General features: G+C 42.8%; 1 protein-coding gene across 1 annotated transcript in view; it reads right to left on the minus strand.

The window, feature by feature from the left end:
* Positions 1 to 4142: 4142 nt before the first annotated feature.
* The window catches only part of URB2 (URB2 ribosome biogenesis 2 homolog (S. cerevisiae)), a 17715-nt gene continuing 4518 nt past the window's right edge, over positions 4143 to 17339 (minus strand). The window contains 8 exon segments of the mRNA XM_009878051.1: positions 4143 to 4399; positions 7797 to 7936; positions 9587 to 9677; positions 10687 to 10929; positions 11839 to 11949; positions 13146 to 13306; positions 15251 to 16014; positions 16016 to 17338. Of these exon segments, the coding sequence (XP_009876353.1) occupies positions 4202 to 4399; positions 7797 to 7936; positions 9587 to 9677; positions 10687 to 10929; positions 11839 to 11949; positions 13146 to 13306; positions 15251 to 16014; positions 16016 to 17338 (3031 nt within the window). The 3' untranslated portion in view covers positions 4143 to 4201.

The raw sequence follows: 17339 nt of genomic DNA on the forward strand, positions 1-17339 counted from the left end.
GAAATAGGTTCCAAAAAGTCAGCGTCTTTCTTCAGGAGGAAAGGGATGGCAATACAGTTTAGGCACTTGGAATACCTTTATTTATTCTTCCCAAATTCTCTTGAAGAACCATTAAGGGATTTGTTATAGGGCTTTCCTAGACTAAAAGCTCTGAGAAGGTCACAGGGACACACTTCCTTTCACAATTTTTCCAGGCTTTAAAGTCAAAAAAAAAACCCAACCCCCCACAACTTTCATACTTTAAAAAAAAAAAAGTATGTGAATACAAATCAGTACTACTCCACAGCAAGTCAGGATTCACTTCCACCTGCCTGTGACTTAAATCTTACAGTGTGGATACAATAATAGAAGCATCTTCTTTTTTCGGAAACTTTAACAGTTTGCAGAACACTTCACTGATCACACAGCAGTAAATGTCAATGCTGCCAGCAACAATACTATGGCACTTCTGCTCATTTCTTACTGAAAAAAATCAAGTGGTCACTTCACTGAAAAAACATATAACAAATCATTTCTTCATGCTTAAAAATTGTTTAGGACACAAATGCAGTTCTCCACCTGAATGGCTAGAATCTGCTTTAAGAAGCAAAGCAATTGTTACACATCGAAGCAAGTGTCCTTAGAAATCTCTAACACACAAAGATTAAAGAATCCCAGCATAGCTATTGTTGCTGTACACATTTAATGGTTCAGTAATAATCATAGGAGAATCTCTCAAAGTACTCCTTTATTACTGCTATTATGTTTTAATCTATAAAGGCAGTTTTGGAAGGAGCCCTCTGTTGCTCAACAGCCACAAACCCACATCAAAAAGTAAATAAATAGGAAGTTACTGATCCATTTCAAACTCAAAGGAAAATACTCAGCACGTTGTCTCCTCCCAGCAGGTATGAACAGGAAAATAATTTCTCCTATCTTATGGTAGAATAATTTCTACTATCTTACACTGCCATCTCTTTTGACATTTCTATCCACAGTAACAAGATAAATCAATCATCAAGCCTCACCTCCAGATAAATAGAAAAATCGGCTGTTTTTCATAGCAGCTACATATCTTTGTTGGTCACAACTGTTCTTCTTGTCCATCCTGTCCCTTGCTTTATATTTGGGCTAGTTTTGTCATGGGAGGCTTGGGCACTGCCTGGATGTGAATAAGGAACACCACATCCAGACCACAGCCAGCAGGACCCCCATACCCAGCAGGACCCCCATACCAAGCAGGACCCCCAGATGCAGCCTGCCAGTGCTGCTTCGGAGAGGTATTTCTGTCAGCGCAGCAGCAGCAGAAAGAGGAGACCTTGGAAGAGATGTGCAGTGGCATCGACAGTCGGAAATCTGGCCAAGAGCAACTGTTGCAGAAGCCCGTGAGGAGGGTATTTTTAGGCGCACTCGCATGCAGCTAATGCTCAAGTGAAATAAAGGTGGCAATCCTACCCATTAGCACCGAGATGGTGCTTCTTCAAAATATTTTCCCTTCCTGGTCCTCGGAGCTCATAAACAAGCGCAGCTTCGGAGAAAGGACTCCAAAACCGTGATTTCAACTGGTGCTTTTGTAGCCTTGCAGGATGGCTCCATCGTGTGACATAAGAGGAACACTGCACCCAGATGGGAATGTACTCAATAAAACAAAGCCTGCTTTCTCAGCAGGTGGTCCTTTGCCGGCGACTTAATTTATTCCAGCTAAAAAAAAAAAAGGCACAGCACTTCTTGGACAAAGACCTAGAATTAGCAAGTGAAATACAGTCTTCCTTTTAACTCCTTTGCAACTTCTACACAGAAATGCTTCTTTGTGCTTCAGAACTCCACTGCTTAGCCTGGAGGAGGGGTGTGGGATTAAGTGACAATTGCACAGTATATTTGAAAAGAAGGTTTAATTACGGCAAGGTTTCAAGTTTTCATTCATTCAAGCACTGTGTCCTTTTTATAGTAGGGCTCTGTTATCTCCATCACCCCTGTCCATGTAGGTCAGTTACAGGTTTTCATTTTCAAGCCAAGAACTTGCAATTAGTAAAATTCTAAAAGTTACTATCAATGGACTAAAACTGATAGCAACTCAAGTAGCTCACCTCCTTTACAGCCATGAGTAAGACATTATTTACTCTGTGGTCTAAACTCAGAAGCTTTTGAGCTATGTATGTGGCTTGCGAACATATGGCTGCATCAGGGGAGCCTTGACACTGAACACACCAGAGACGATCCCTCACTTCCTTCCTCCCCCATTCCAAACCTAGCTCTGCTTTTTTCACTGTTCTTTCCAGATCCTCTCTCACCACTCATAACCTTCTTTTGTTTTACTAGTGCATTAACTGTCTTCACCCTGGAGACCTCCTCACTCTGGTGCCCATTTGGCTGCAGCCAGCTCACATATGTTTCACTTCTGAGACCTACTATCACCCTGCCTGGTGAGGCGGCTGCCATTGCCCTTCCCATCGCTGACCCACATTAGCTTTTCACCTTTGAAATCAAACACAGAAATGGCACAGAGGTAAACAGGGTCCAGCTTGGATGGAGTTAACTTGCTTTAGCAGCCCACATGGTGCTGTGCTTTGCATCCGTGGCTAGAACAGCACTGGTAACACCCCACTGTTGTGGCTACTCCCGAACAGCAGTTCCACGGTATAAAAGCTTTCTCTCCAAGCTCCTTGTTCAGGATGTGAGGAGGATCATCTCCAGTCCAAAGGATTAAATTTGGTAGGCACAGGAGGTTCCACATGGCAAAGATGGAGGAGGTGAGCAGGCACGAGCATGAGTGGCAGAGGTAGCTGCCCCAGGGCCAGGCACTGCTCAGGAGCTGCCTGTGGGCACATCTGCAGGTGACCTGATGCAACAGCCTAGTCAGGGTCTCAGTGGAGGTCTGCGATGTGCCAGAAGTGCCCTGCCGGGGCCACAGCCAGCAGGACAGTGCAGGAGGAGCACGAAGGACTTTACGCCAGGGGGCAGCTGCCATCGTGCCAGACCCCTGCCCTGCTTGCCCCAAGGTCCAGCCCCACCTGCCTCATCTCCCCCAAAGCCCTGCTCACCTCCCTCCTCTGTGCTGTGTGGAGTCTCCTGCCTCAGCCAGACTTCATCTTCTGGACCCTGCTATGAGGCAGCTGGACTCGGCAAAAGAAGAAAGCCACGTTCCAGCCTTCTCTGCTCACCCTCTACCTAGAGATTAAATCGGATAACCACACGAATATTAAGTTCTTAGTGCTAAATGTGTGCACATGCAAAGATTGTTTTATATCTTTAGTCTCTATAATTTTCAAGAAAATAAACTTCTGTAACTTAGCTAATGAAAGGGAGCTATTTGATAAAGCTTCTTACAGGCTCAAATGTGATTAATTTACCACAGCTTATTAAATTACTGTCAGCTGAGTTGCAGTGAGTCCAGGGCTTGCTGTTAACCTAGAATGAATACAAAGCAACAAGGCGCATCTTAGACCAAAAAGGTCTTGGTAGGTCTTGGTACTTAGCGTTTGTCACAAGCTAAAAAACTAGAGGGAACGGCCACAGCTCAGATGACTGCGAATTGCTTAATGACACTAAACTGACCAGAGTTTTAAGTAGTCAGTCTTTACAATTACCATGAGATCACAGGATAACACAGTTGTCAAGAAAATACAATAGGTCAGATCAAGTTGCTGACCAGAATAAAACCACTCACATAGAGGCACAAACTTTGAAATTTTTTATTGTATTTCCAATTTTGCACAGTAAGCAACCACACAACTGTGTAACATTCACAAATCTTTTCAGTAACAAAAATATAAAATAACAGGGTACAAAAAGAAGCACTTTAACTGCTTTAATTTTGCTTACCATGTAAGCGAGAGCAGGGGAGTTATAACCCTCACTGGCTTTTACACCAGACTGCTGCTTCCACAGAAAAGCATTGTGCCATACCTAGGCCTGAAGCCCGACATCTGCTGCCAGGCTGCAGCGAGCTCCCCATGAGTTCAAGGGGAGCCAGCACAGGTGCAGCAGTTCTGCCATTTGTGGCACACAGCAGGACCAGACCTAACAGCATATCCTCCTTCCCCATCCCCCTTCCCCTCGTTACAAAGGCCGGCTGTATAAAGATAGATGAGATCCATGTTTCGATGACCCTCTTCAGATTTGAACTTACAAGTCATTCCAAACCAAACAGCAACTGAGCATTTATCTTCTGCGTGCTGCAAGATCAATTCATGACTGATTATGCAGCACCAGGCAGGATTCATCACGCAGTATACTTTTCCTCCCCATGTTTTTTTGCTTTGTGGTAGTGGTTGTAATCATCGTACAGATCCTTAAAGACCTCCCTGACACCTGCTGGTAGTGACGCATTTAAGAACTTGATGTCCCGTTCAATGCAAAGGTCAAGGATGTGATATATCCCTTCTGTGAGATGTTTCTTCACAGCTGGGTGCAAAGTCACCTACGAGAAAAACAAAACTGTATTAAACTTGGAGACAAAAAGGCAAGAAAATATCCTTTCCACAGTCAGTATACATTAAATGCTGACAACATGTTATCCAGTGCATCAGACCATCTGGAAGAGCCCATGAGATAAAATCCAAGATTTTGACTTGTGCAATATTTTCCTGATTTTTGCAAACATGTTCTGCAGAACAAGCATGCCCCTTTGAATAAAATCCGTAAGAGTGCCTGTGGAGGCAAAGACACAGATCATCATGGAATCACATGAAAACTCCTCAGCAGAAAAACTGTAATTAAAAAAAAATAAAAATACTTGCCCTGGATTACACATTTCAGTAGATTCTGTGTGTCTCATTAGCTGTAAGCTACTAAATCTCAGTTTCAAAAGAGCACTTCCTTTAGGCTATTCTATCATTTACGCTGGGTAGTCAATCCATTTTAACTTATCATTTAACAACTTGGTATTTACCTACCAATTTGTATCTGAGGACTTCAATGTATAAGCCTTAATAAAGGAAACCTTCAAAAAGCTCAGATTAGCATTTCCTTGATCTGTTTTAACATCAGGAACCAGGTCCCTTGCCTGAGGTCATGCAGGAAGCTGAAGGACACAGTGCCCTGCTTCTGACATTACCCCTGCTCAACCTTACCACGGCAGAATCCCCACTACAACCAGGAACATCAGTGCTGACTCTGAAGTCCTCCTGAGCCCCAGGGTAACTGAAATTTGTCCTGCGCTCACAAATCACTTGCTAAATACTTCATTGCCTGAGGCGGTGCTGCCCTCTGGCATACGCACAGACCCATGTCTTATCTTTGCTGAATCCCCAAATCAGCTTTATGCCTCCAGACCGAAGCCTCTGCCCTCGAGGCCTAATGAAAATTACATAAAAGCTGTCATTAAAATTCAGACTTCTTTCTTCCTGAGGCAACTAATAAACTTTTCCCTAATGAAGTGCACTCCTAATCATTGTGACAGGCTCCTGCTCCCTTTTTGCCCTAAATGCAAACCAGCTAGTATATTTTATTGGACCTGCTAACACAGCTGGCAAAAACATATAACTGACATTAAGGCACATAAGCCTTCCATTGGATCTGTGACCCTGAAGAGTCTGCATGTCCAAAATGTTCAGAAATGTCATTTTTTCCCCTTTACGTCAGATGGTCTATTGTCTTGTTTATAAAGAGATGTTGTTTCTTCCTACACCATGCACTAAAATAAAAGAACACTTGCCCGTCCCAGCTCCCAGCGAATGCACTGGGCTGGGCTCTCCCTTCCTAGGGCAGAGAAATGACAGCAGAAAACAAGAGCAGAACAACCCACAGCTATTGTTGAGATGGATCACATATCCCATTTGGGATAAGCAGATACCTCGGAGCTGCAGTTAATGGAACTGCATCCCTCACAGATTAACCTAGACCCATGCCTTATTCGGGCCATTAGCAGTTTCCTATGTACACCTTCCAGTAGTGCTACGGGAAGCCGAACCAAAGATTTAAACAGCTGCCACTACTGACTGGCAGTTAATCATGCTTGTAAGTGTTTTATCATCTATATAGTTAGCACAACCAATTTGTCAAGCATTACAAAGATGTGAGACATTAAAAGCGTGAAGGGGTATTTCACATTGCTGAATTAAGCAACAGCACACAAGACAACAAGGGAAAAGCACTGCCACTCACTCCAGCAAGGACTCTTTCTAGATTAACAGAAAATAATTCACAAAGGTATTCTATATCCTGGTATAAAGCGGAAGCACTGAGGGAACTGCTACACAAATGCTTTAGGAATAAATGACTATTTAGGCCAGTAGCTTTCATCAGTTTTAGTTTGCGGACCCTTAAAATGGTTACAGTGAGCGTGCAGATGCCCAGATAAAAACTTTAATCTACCAATATGTTTTTCTCAGTTACTTTTTATGGACTCTTAGGGTCTTCAGATCACAGGCTGAAAGCTACTGGTCTGGATTCAGAAGAGGTGAATGGTTAAAGGAGTTTTTCTCTCCTTCTGCAGAGCCACATGGAAGACATGTATGTGGCCCCCTTAAGACAGGCATGTTGAGGCCTCCCCTTCCTCTGGTATCCATCAATTCTCACTCATGTAACAAGCAAATAAATCATCGCCTACTTGTGATCTATCTACTCTGTCAGACAGAAAACAACCCTCTGTCACAGCATCAGGTCATGGCACCAGTTCCCCTTTCCACGCCTAAAGGTTCCACAAATAAGTTACTGATCTGTGGTTTCACCTATCATCCATCACTTTCCATTTCACAGTGAAAGTATTGCACAAAACTTTCCTGGAAGTCTCATGAGACTTTGCATTCCACTGAGGTAAGTGTCCTTTCAACTTGAAAAGGTCACTTGACAATTTCAGTCATTACTTGCATTCAGCAATGAACTGATTACAAAGTTCAGAGATAGTTAAATGAAGCAGAAGTAGTCTTATCAGTAGTTGGTCCCTAGCATGTAAATAATAACCAACTTACAAGGAACACTAAGTAACATGGCTCAAAACTGACATGTATCGTGGGTTTTGCTCCCAAACCTTGGAAAAAAGCTGGGCAACAGAGAAGGCAGCCGAGTTTAAGCTCTGTATAACAACCAACATGGTTAGTTATACTGGTTATATCATAATCCTTCAGAAACAGCAAGAGTTAGGATATTGTTGTGGTAAGAGAGCCTAAAAACAAAGACTAGAATTCCGTTCTGTATTTCAGTCCAGAGCCACAAGTAATCAATTTGCAGGTACTTGCAATACAAGCAGCATTCAAACCCTGGTGAAATATAAATCCATTAGGCTGACCAGAATGACAATTTGAACCGTGGCCTGGATGTGAGAAGATACTGACCTGGCTTTAGCATCTGTAACAGCAGGAGTAGCTGTTTTCAGTAATGATCTGAATAGCGAATTACTGAAAAGCTAATAATTCTCTGTCTTGGTTGTACTTTTTCCATTCACTTACTCATTTAGGCCAGATTGAAAGATAAATTTCCAGGAACATTCTTCTCTGTTTTTGCCAGATGGAGCTCCAATTGCTATCAGTCCTGCTCAACTGAGGGTAGCTGGGAGAAGAACCTAACTATCACATGAAGACAAAGCAACACCCAACGTGACAGAAAAGCAAAGCAGTTCTGCACATAAGCACTGTATTGTTCGCCTTAAAAGAACCGCAGCCCACACCTTTAGAAAGTTTTCAGGAGACGAGCAAGGAAGATACTCAGGACCCTTGCTCAAAACAACAGAGTCTGGATCAAACCTGTATTGCCATGAGGCACAGCAGCTTTTATAACCTGATAGATTTTACAAAACTTAACATACGGTTGCTTTGGAACAGGAACTCCAAAGCCAACACAATACCATGGTGTTTTCAAGGTAGGTGAGAGCATGTTACCTTTTGCAATTCGGTCACATATTGAGCCACAATGAAAGCAGAAAACACAGTGAAGTCCTCTGTTTCTGCAGCAATATGAGTATACATCCGTTCCACCAAGTGTGCACACTTCAGTATAACTTCAAACTCCTCTGTGTTGCCTGAAACGTAAAATTGCAGTCTCACATCTGAGGCTTAAAAACACCAGGAAAAAAACCAAAGAATCACTCAGTCTTCCATGATTCTTGAACTATATGAAGCCAGCACCAGCTTGCCTATTTTATCTTGTTTTCTTATCAAGCCATAGCTGAGAGGCCCCATACACCTCCAGAATACACCATATGCATCTCTTACAACGGTTATTTTGTAACAACGCATTGATTCCATCTCCATATGCACTGCAAGGCAAAAAGTATTTGTTATATATGATGAAGTTCTAAACGCTGCAGCTATGGTTTCTTCCATGACTGACACCCAGCTAGCGCTGTGGAGGAGAGAACAAGGAGACAGGAAAATTATATTCTCTACCTACAGAAAAAAAGAAGACATCTCTTAGAAACAGCACAGTAAGAAAGCTTTCTGATACGATCTATTATGTGAAATATAGCAGCAGAAGCCACATCACTGGAGATATTGAAAGTGAGGCTGGAGAAATCTTCTGAGAATTTATTCAGTAGGCAGTGAAAAAGAACTAACGCAAGCAAGGGAGAAGGGAAGTCTAGAAGGTACTTTCATGTTACCTGTTACGAAAATAGAACAATCGTGCAAACGTAAATGTTTTTCAACTTGAGGGTGCCACATACCTGTAAGTTTCCTGCCACCCTTGCCTTATGTAAGCATGTTGCAGAAACAAGCAAATTCTCAAAGTCTGGCAGCAGTTTAACGTACCTTTTCCTCTATAACTGAGCCTTTGACAGTATACACCTCTATAACGCATATAGACACTTACATTTCTCCGCAGTTGTTGGCAACACTATTAACTGAGATAAACCTGAACATGGCACATGCTGTATGACATCAGTGGAAAGCTGGGATGCAATTAGTTACAGGCCATGAAGTCAACTTGTGTCAAAAAGTCATCACTATTAATGACACGGTATTTGTGTCCTGAGTAGCATAAAGCACAGGACCTTCATCCATGTGAATGTCTCTAAGTTGGGTAACTTGACAATGCAAATTCTTTAATAACTTTCAGTATTAAGTTGCTTTTTTTTTCCTTCCCTTTGAGATATTAAACTACACTAATACCAAATCCTTGACCATACAGATATATCATCTAATCCCAATTAGTGCCTCAGATGTGCAATGTTCTGGCTTTACTCTTAGCATGGAATGGTGACAATTCAGGTTTTTAGTAAATACAGTTTCAGTTGCAAGAATCTCCATTTAGCAGGATCAGTTTGGGGGTGTAACTCAGGCATATCGGCACGGATCACCAGAGTTCACAGCCACCGTGCTACCAGGTACAAGGGCTGATAGGAAAAAGGGGTTGTTAGGAAGAGCAGAAATCAAGCACAGCAAGCCCTACCAGTTCCTGTCTACCTGCCACTGAAGAATACCTTATTCACCTAAAGCCATGCTGTCTGCACGTGGCTCCACAGGAGCCCCATTTATCTTCATAAGCCCACGATACTGCAAATCTCATTCTCAATTTTATGTAATGGACAGATAAGGTTAACAGTTTTAATGCCAAAGCTAGATTTTGAGGACTTTGCTTTTGGTGCCAGACTGTCCTGTTCTCCATCTCCTCTTCTGGAATATACAAAATTGCTGTGTGTACATGTAACACAAAAGTGGAAAACACAAAGTACCTTTGTCTCCTTTCTGACGTCCTTCATGCATGACAGAAACAACCAGACGATGGAAACTGTTCAGGAAAGATGGTGCTGCTTTCAACAGCACCTGCAAAGACATGAAATAAAACCATCTGAGATTATGTGAAAAAAGGGAGTGGAGAGCATTGAGGTAAACCACCTCGTAGCCTGAGGGAAATCAGTTCCTGTAAAGAAAACTATATAGCTTACAAAGCTGCCAAGGGCAGAGATTATCTTTTCATTCTGCATCCATACAGTGTCTAGAACATAAGAATCCTGGAACAGGACTGCAGCCCTGGCCATATTCAAATATAAATAATAAAATAACATCACATTAGAATTCCATCATCTCTGCAAAACAGCATTTGATTTAGTACCCTTAAATGTCCAGGGAATTTGTCCTTGCTGGTGGAGAACCTGCGTAGTCAGACAGATTCAGAGAACACAAGGTCCAGTAATGCTACAGATCACTGTGTAAAAACAGCTGGGATAGGCAGCTTTCTACCACAGGGTTTTTGTAAGGACATACTATCTTGCTATTAGAAATTGCCATTTCCCTATCTTTAATTTTCTTCACTCTCAGTCCTAACACAAATGCATGAGGGCCCTTTCCTTTTTTTCTTCTACCTTTGCTTACATATTCCATGTAGGAGTATCTCCAACCCTGTGCAAGGCCTGGCATATCTTCACTTTCCCACGCCAGGAGGATGACAAGAACATCAGTGTAGTATAACGCTTGAATGTCACCAACTTCTAACACGTCTAAGCCCTGTTTTCAAAGGAATGCATAATCTTGATCCCCAGTGAGAATGAAGTACTAGACCCTGAGCTATTTGTACTGCTAGAAATCAATCACAAAAACAGGCAAGTTTCATTCTAATCTAGCATCAGATGTTGCTAAGCAATCTGCTGCCAAAGACGAACAATGAGGGTATAAAACAAAGGAGAGCAACTGAAATTATGTGATGTTGAAATTCCCAGCCTTCTAAATGACAAGTGGCACAAAGCTCTTTCATACTAGCAGGACAAATTATTTCAAAACCCCTACTTAAAATAAAAATTTCTCATCACTAGTCTCCACCTCCTCACAGATATACCTTTGGATGGCACTGCACAATAGAGAAGAGCACTTCATGGACTCCCAGGAAGATATTATGATAGTCTTCTGTCTTCAGGTGATCCAGGGGGACCGTCAGAAGAATGCTGAATGCCAATGCCACATGGTGCGGATTCAAGAGAACCCCTTCTCCTTGCCTTAGCAGAGCTGCTACAGTCTCTAGAATAGGTACAGCTATGGAGGAAATCAGTGACTGGTCCTGACAGGCCTCTTTGGTTTGCATCTACAAGAAGACAGCAAACAGATACGGAGTTGCATTAGTCACCTATTACTAGCATTAGCACACCAGAGAACTATAATGCTCTGACTTGGGGCAATGGGACTGGTGCAGGCTGGTCTGGCAGGAAGAATCCTGCTCTTTAGCCATTTTCGTGCTACTGCATCCTAGACAAGGATGCATACAATGTGTTTCAAGCAAGCACTCCCGTGAGTGTGGAATTGTGACTACTCCCCAGTGCCCCAGCAACCAGCACCTCTTTACATGTCCCCACATGAATACATTGATACAGCTTCCTCCTTCACAAGGATGCAGGCCTACCAAAAAAGGGCAGAAATTGCATGCTCACAACTCTTGGGCATTGCAGAGCCAACTTCTGACAAATTCTGGTCTAGAGACACCCTCACCATGACAGAAGAAAAACCTACATCACTAGGTTTGTGTGCTGTGCAAATGAAGGACAAGAAACCTAGGTTGTTTCCCATTCATAATTTGGTGAATTTATATTAATAATATGAGCACTTTTTTTCTTTTTATTTTGCTGCTGTTGGCTTCTGCTGCAACACATAGCTGACAGTTACCTTCTCCTTTGGACAGAAGGAAGGATAGGAGACTCAGACTCTTCTCTGTAGCCTAACAAGTTTCTCCCAAGCTCCAGATTACATGGTGCAGTCCCAGAAAATTACTGATACTAAGAAATGGATGACCTGCATACTGTAGTCACAGGAGGAGATTTACTTTAGGAAGAAGGAGAGAAAGGGTCTAGACAAAAAAGTGCAGGTGAATCTGGTATGGATTTGTCTAATATCCACAACTTTTTAGTTTCCATATGCCCCTGTGCATGTCAGATGCAGCAGCTACAGACTCCAAGAAATAAAAGAGACAGATAATGAAGTGAAATAAAGAGATACTTACAGCTAAAGCTGTGATTATCTGTGGACTGGCAAACCAGAAAGCTTTCTCTTTGTCTCCACTTAATGGGCAGCTGAGTAACAATTTGGTTAGCGTAACAGCTGACAGTACTTCCTGCAGAAAGTAGATTGATGATCAGTCTCGGGTGTAAGATGCACTGGCTCCTCTCAAGTACAGAACAGCTCTTTCAAGGGCAGCAGCAGTTTTGAGCATTACCAGAGCCTTTTGTCACATCAAAGTCCTCCTGCCAACACATCTCTTTGGAAATTGTCAAGTAAGCAGCAGCTCAAATGTACTGCACGCTACAGTTGTTTTAGAATCAACTTACTGCACAAAAAGGCTCACACAATTTTTAAGAGAGGAAAGCCTTCTCCTTCAATTGCCACTAGATAACGGAGGGAAGCAGGGGGAATACAGGGACACCAGGACAGTGTACACCAAGAATGCTGCATTTGGCAGCAGGGTTTATTTTACTTGCTGGCTGTGACGAGAGATTGGTAAAAGAAACATATTACAAGCTATACTCAGGTGGCACAAATTATATGCACAGTACAGGAATTCCAGATACACTTTCAGAATGACACGTCTAGAATTGATGCAGCATATCCGTGTTTATTTCTGACAAACACGACAGACCCAGATAAACCTCTGTTTAATCCAAGTTTCACTCTCAAGTCACTGAACTTTCTGTGGAGGGTACAGCTGGTTTTTTTGCCAAAAATGTTCCATAGGTTACCACTGTTGCTTAAACTGCTCTGGAGAAAGGCATAGTATTTAAAAAGCTACTGACTGGTATCTAGTTATTACAAAGTTAAAGTCTATACACAGATAAATACCAAAAGCACGGGTACAGTTTTGGGTTTACTTAAAAATGCCAGCATTTCTAAAAGTGCCTTTAACCCTGTTAAGAAGGGCCACAGACAGTGCTTAAGCTCACTGACTTTTGGGACCTGTTGGGCAAAAGCTCTGATCCGCAAGCAGAAAAAAAGGTTCACATGGCCTGTAACATCACAGCTGTGTGATTTCTGTTGACAATGCACAGAATTAGGACTGCTGAGCCCTTATACTGGACAGAAAGCTTCTTTTTCAGTAGGTTTCCATGACCTTCCCACCTCTTTTAATTTATATTCATAACATATATCAGCACAGCCACCAAGCCCTTATCGATGTATATTAATTTGACCTGATCACTGAACATAAAGCAGGAAGAAGAAAAAAAAAATTATCAGATGTCATTCAGTCAACAAAATTCTCCCAAGATACAGAAAACTGAAGAAAGAAGTTAACAATAAACAAAGCTCATGCCTTACTTTAGCCTTTTGTTGCCAAACATTCTTCACTTCAAGGCCCTGCAGGACTAGCCTCATTATAGTATAAAACTCTTCAGCAGAGCAATTTCCCAGCAGCTGGACAAGCAGCTCTGTCAGCTCCATCTCCATACTTTGGATCACCTGGGCTGTAACTGCAGGACCTGCGTATTCAAGAGACACATATAATTCCAAGACAGGGACTTTCACAGGTAAGAATAGGGTGAATTGAACCTTAAAGCAGCTCTGTGGATACCTTTTTAGCACTCAGATGCACAAAGAGCCCCATGCTTCCCCCCTTTACCTCCCTCCCCACTAGTGCAATGAACTGCTGTTCTCAAGTACTTCCAACCCTGGGGTTCAGAGAGCAGCTGCCGTACCAGTAACAAGCCTTCAGTAGTATAGAAATACTACAACAAAGCGTGTGCACCAGCCAAGGGAGTAGGCTAAACAAGCCACGGGTCTTTGCTACAAACGCTGGCAAGAGAGTCATTGCAAGTCACAAAAGCACTAAGCTGACAAAGTTTAGGTCTCTGCTGATCACAAGTTACACTCCCCACTTACTCTATTACTACGTAGACAGTCCTAGATTATCTTGTATCTTAACTGATTCTGAAGTCTTGGTTTTTAATTCCGCAAGTATCTACAGGATCTGTGGTAATGCTGAAAGTGTTCTTCAGCAGGATACTGAATACTTTACTTATTCATCAGAAATTCTTACAGCTTTTGACAGTGATTAATTATGTCTCCAGGCTAAAGCACTTTACTAATTCTACACTAGTGAAGTCAGGTACAGGTTCAAGGAGAGAAGAGTCAGCAGAAAAATCACAGCAACTGACACGTGCTCATGGACCTTAGTTCTAATGTGAAATCCCTGCTCCCAGTGCCCTTACTGAATCCCTCAGTGCTGGAGGATCAAAATGGAGGCCCAGGGAAAAAATAGACTAAGCCTCTATCTGTATTTAAGTTCCAGCTCAAACTCAACTGCACATGGAGAGCTCTGCCCTGTTCTTAACTACCTAATGCTAATACAAACACTGAGATCATGACCGTAGTTCAGCTGAGCAGCAGCTTCCAAAGTGGGGTGTGCACAAGACAATCCACTGGGGTGCAGGAATGATAAGTAAAATATCTTTAACAAAAAACCTAAAATGTAAAAAGTGCTTATTTCATCTTTATCTCATGATTTTTACATGTTTTTTTTGGGGTATGCTTTGTAATGTCCATAGTATACTAGTACAGTAGTGCATGCATATAATTTAGAAATAAACACATATTAAGGCTGTATGCTCAATTTAGTTTTTTTTACTCATAGGTGTGCACCATCAAAAAGGTTTGGAGATCACTGCACTAGAGCACGTTAGTAGCAAATTCGACAAATCTGTTTGAAGAAGCATGAACTGTTTGAAGCGAAGAATTCTATGATTCTGAGTTATGCCTATGCTGTGTTTAGTTCATCTTTCCAAACGTGACAATATAAAGGAGCCATTAGGTCACAGAGCTGGCAAGAGAGGTTTTTCATGTAATTTCTAGCCCTGGCTCTTTATTTGATGGGGACAAAGGGACCAATCTGCCAATCTCCCACAGACTTCATCAGAATTACAGATATTCACTATCCTTAACAGTTATGTGACTTCCATTTTCTATAACCCCACCTATCAGACACAAAAATAGATGCATGTTTTACCGTAAGGTCCTCAGAGATCCTCAGATAAGATGTATCAGACCTTACCTGGTACACATCAGCTGCTCCAGTGGTGCCTACTACATCAACTATGTGAGTAGGACACTGCACCTTCAGCCTTATGTCCAGAAGTATGACCACATTCCAGTTACTATCAAAATGCTCTACAGGGATGTGTAACCCAGGACCTCAGTTAAGATGTTTACATCTGCCAGAAGACCATTACTAAATGAGATGGTGGCTGTGGTTCAGGTACATTGTCTCCTTGAAAATTTTCCTGTTATGCATATATAAAACGATAGTCTACTGCTTTAAAACAAGTAAAGAGATGGAGACACTTTAAAAAGCTGTATGTTTTGCTAAATGGTTAATTCACCTCTGCTGCAAAATTAACAAAGGAAATGGAGAAAGTGAATTTTCATACCGGTGAGCAGCTTTTTTACAGCAAAAACAACCATGATTGCAGTTTCTTTTCCAGGATACAGCTCTGGCACCGAGCAGAAGACCGTTAGGAACCGCAATGCAGAATTAAGGAAGCGCAGGTTACTTCCTGCGCAGGGCAGCTCTCTCAGTATCTGAGAGTAAAACTTTTGGTACAATTTGATACGGGGTTGCTCCAAAAACCCACTGGACTCCTTCTGCCAGCCCTTCTTGACAGCATGGCTGAGATCTGCCTTGAGAAGAGTAGTGACAGATGGTATGAATGCTACAGGCAAAGGCTGGTTTTGGGTGTTGCTCTGAAGACCGTGTTCAACAGTTCTGACCATCTGCAGAACCACTGGCTCCAACAGAGCAGACAGTAGATCCGCAGACTGCAGCTTCTTTTCTGGCAGCTGCTGAAGGTAGAGTGTGACAACATGACACAGTGTGGTGAAAGCCATGAGCAGCAACTGCCCAGCTGCAGGATTCCAGTTCTTCCAGCCTTTACTTTTGGCTGCACCAATGTCTGGCTTGCAGTTCACCAGGAAAGACATGAATTTTTCCAAGTTGAGCTTCACACTTTGCCTTCTTTCAATAACCATCTGAAGATAGTCTTCCAAAAAGGCTTGGAATTCCTGGAGATACTGTGCCCAGGCAGGAAGAGTGAAGACATCCATGAAGAATTTGCTAGCTGTAAGCTGGGAGGTCATGACAGTCTCAAGAACATCACTGGCGTGAAACACCTTAAAAACAGAGCTGGCATTCAAAAAAGCACCTCAGGAGATGGAAGCAGGTATTGAAAAACTCCAGTAGTAAGAGCTTGCTGCAAGAGACACTAGCCCTGGTATTGGCTAGCAGGGAGAGCAGCACCAGAAAACACCGGGTACAGTCAGAGGGAGGAAGACTGTCTAGTTTCAGACGAGAAGCAATTTCAAGCAAACTCAAGCAGCTTTCCAGCTGACTTTCTTTTAGGATGACAGGGCAGCCATTTTTTGCTAACAATTCTATACACTGAGAGGCTTTCTCCAGTGTTTTCCAAGACAAGCTGACCTCATCCTTCAGCTGCTTGTTTTCTGATGGTGCTTCCACCAGGTCAATAGGTCTGCAAAGAGCCAGGATTTCTTCATGCCAAGGGATATTACCTGCAGACAGCTGCTGAAGTGGCAGATCTACTGGGTCCCTGGCAGCAGCAGGCAGCACCCTAGTGAACTGCTGAATAAGACTGGTCAGAAAAGCACAACGCAGGATCTTCATTTCTGGGAGGAAGGAGCTATGCATCAAACCAAGGGATATCTTTCTAATACTAATGGAAAGCTCCTGGTCTGTGGCAGCTTCCTGAGCTTTGCCTGATACTAGTGCCTCTAGAAGCATGTTTGCAATATACTCTACATCTTTCAGGGAAAGATACGGCAACAGGATAGTCAGGTTGGAGACGACAAGGTGCCAGTGTGCTGTGGGGTAGGTAAGATCACTTATTGCGCCGATATCTCCATCCCATGGTTCAGATTCTCCCTTGCTCATGCTGGATCTCCCGCACTCCAGGATGAAAGCTGCAGCATGCTGCAAGGCCTGTAGGTCAGCTTTGGACTGCATTAATATCACCTTAATTTTGTGAAGTGTGAGCAATTCCAAGCAATATTTACTAGTGGAGGCAAAACTACTTGCAAGTTCCATGATTCTCTCCCAACACTGCTCCTCCACACCAGGAAGAAAAGCGGAAATGCCCAAGTGCCTTGCAGCAGGTTCAGTAACACCACCAGCAATTTCAGCTGCTGGAGACACATATTTACTGCAGCTAACACCAAACAAAGTGTCTACCTCAACCCAAGTGTAAACAAGGAGGAGAGCAGAGTCACCGGCCTTCCTTAGCCAAAGGTCTGACTTCTCTTTCTTTTTTCTAGGAGCCTGCAGCAGCTCCATCAGTGGCTGAATTATTCCTTTCCACATCTTCGCCAGCAGACTCTGAGTGCGAAGGACCACAGGGGAAGGAGTGACATCATCCAGGCTCCTCATGTTGAAGAGAAAAGTGTGGAGCACCGAGCTCACTAACATCAGCTTCAAGGCCATGTCAGTTGACCCTTTAACAGCAGGAA

The sequence above is a fragment of the Apaloderma vittatum genome, unplaced genomic scaffold (assembly GCF_000703405.1).
Source record: "Apaloderma vittatum isolate BGI_N311 unplaced genomic scaffold, ASM70340v1 scaffold10311, whole genome shotgun sequence".
Taxonomy (NCBI): Eukaryota; Metazoa; Chordata; class Aves; order Trogoniformes; family Trogonidae; genus Apaloderma; species Apaloderma vittatum.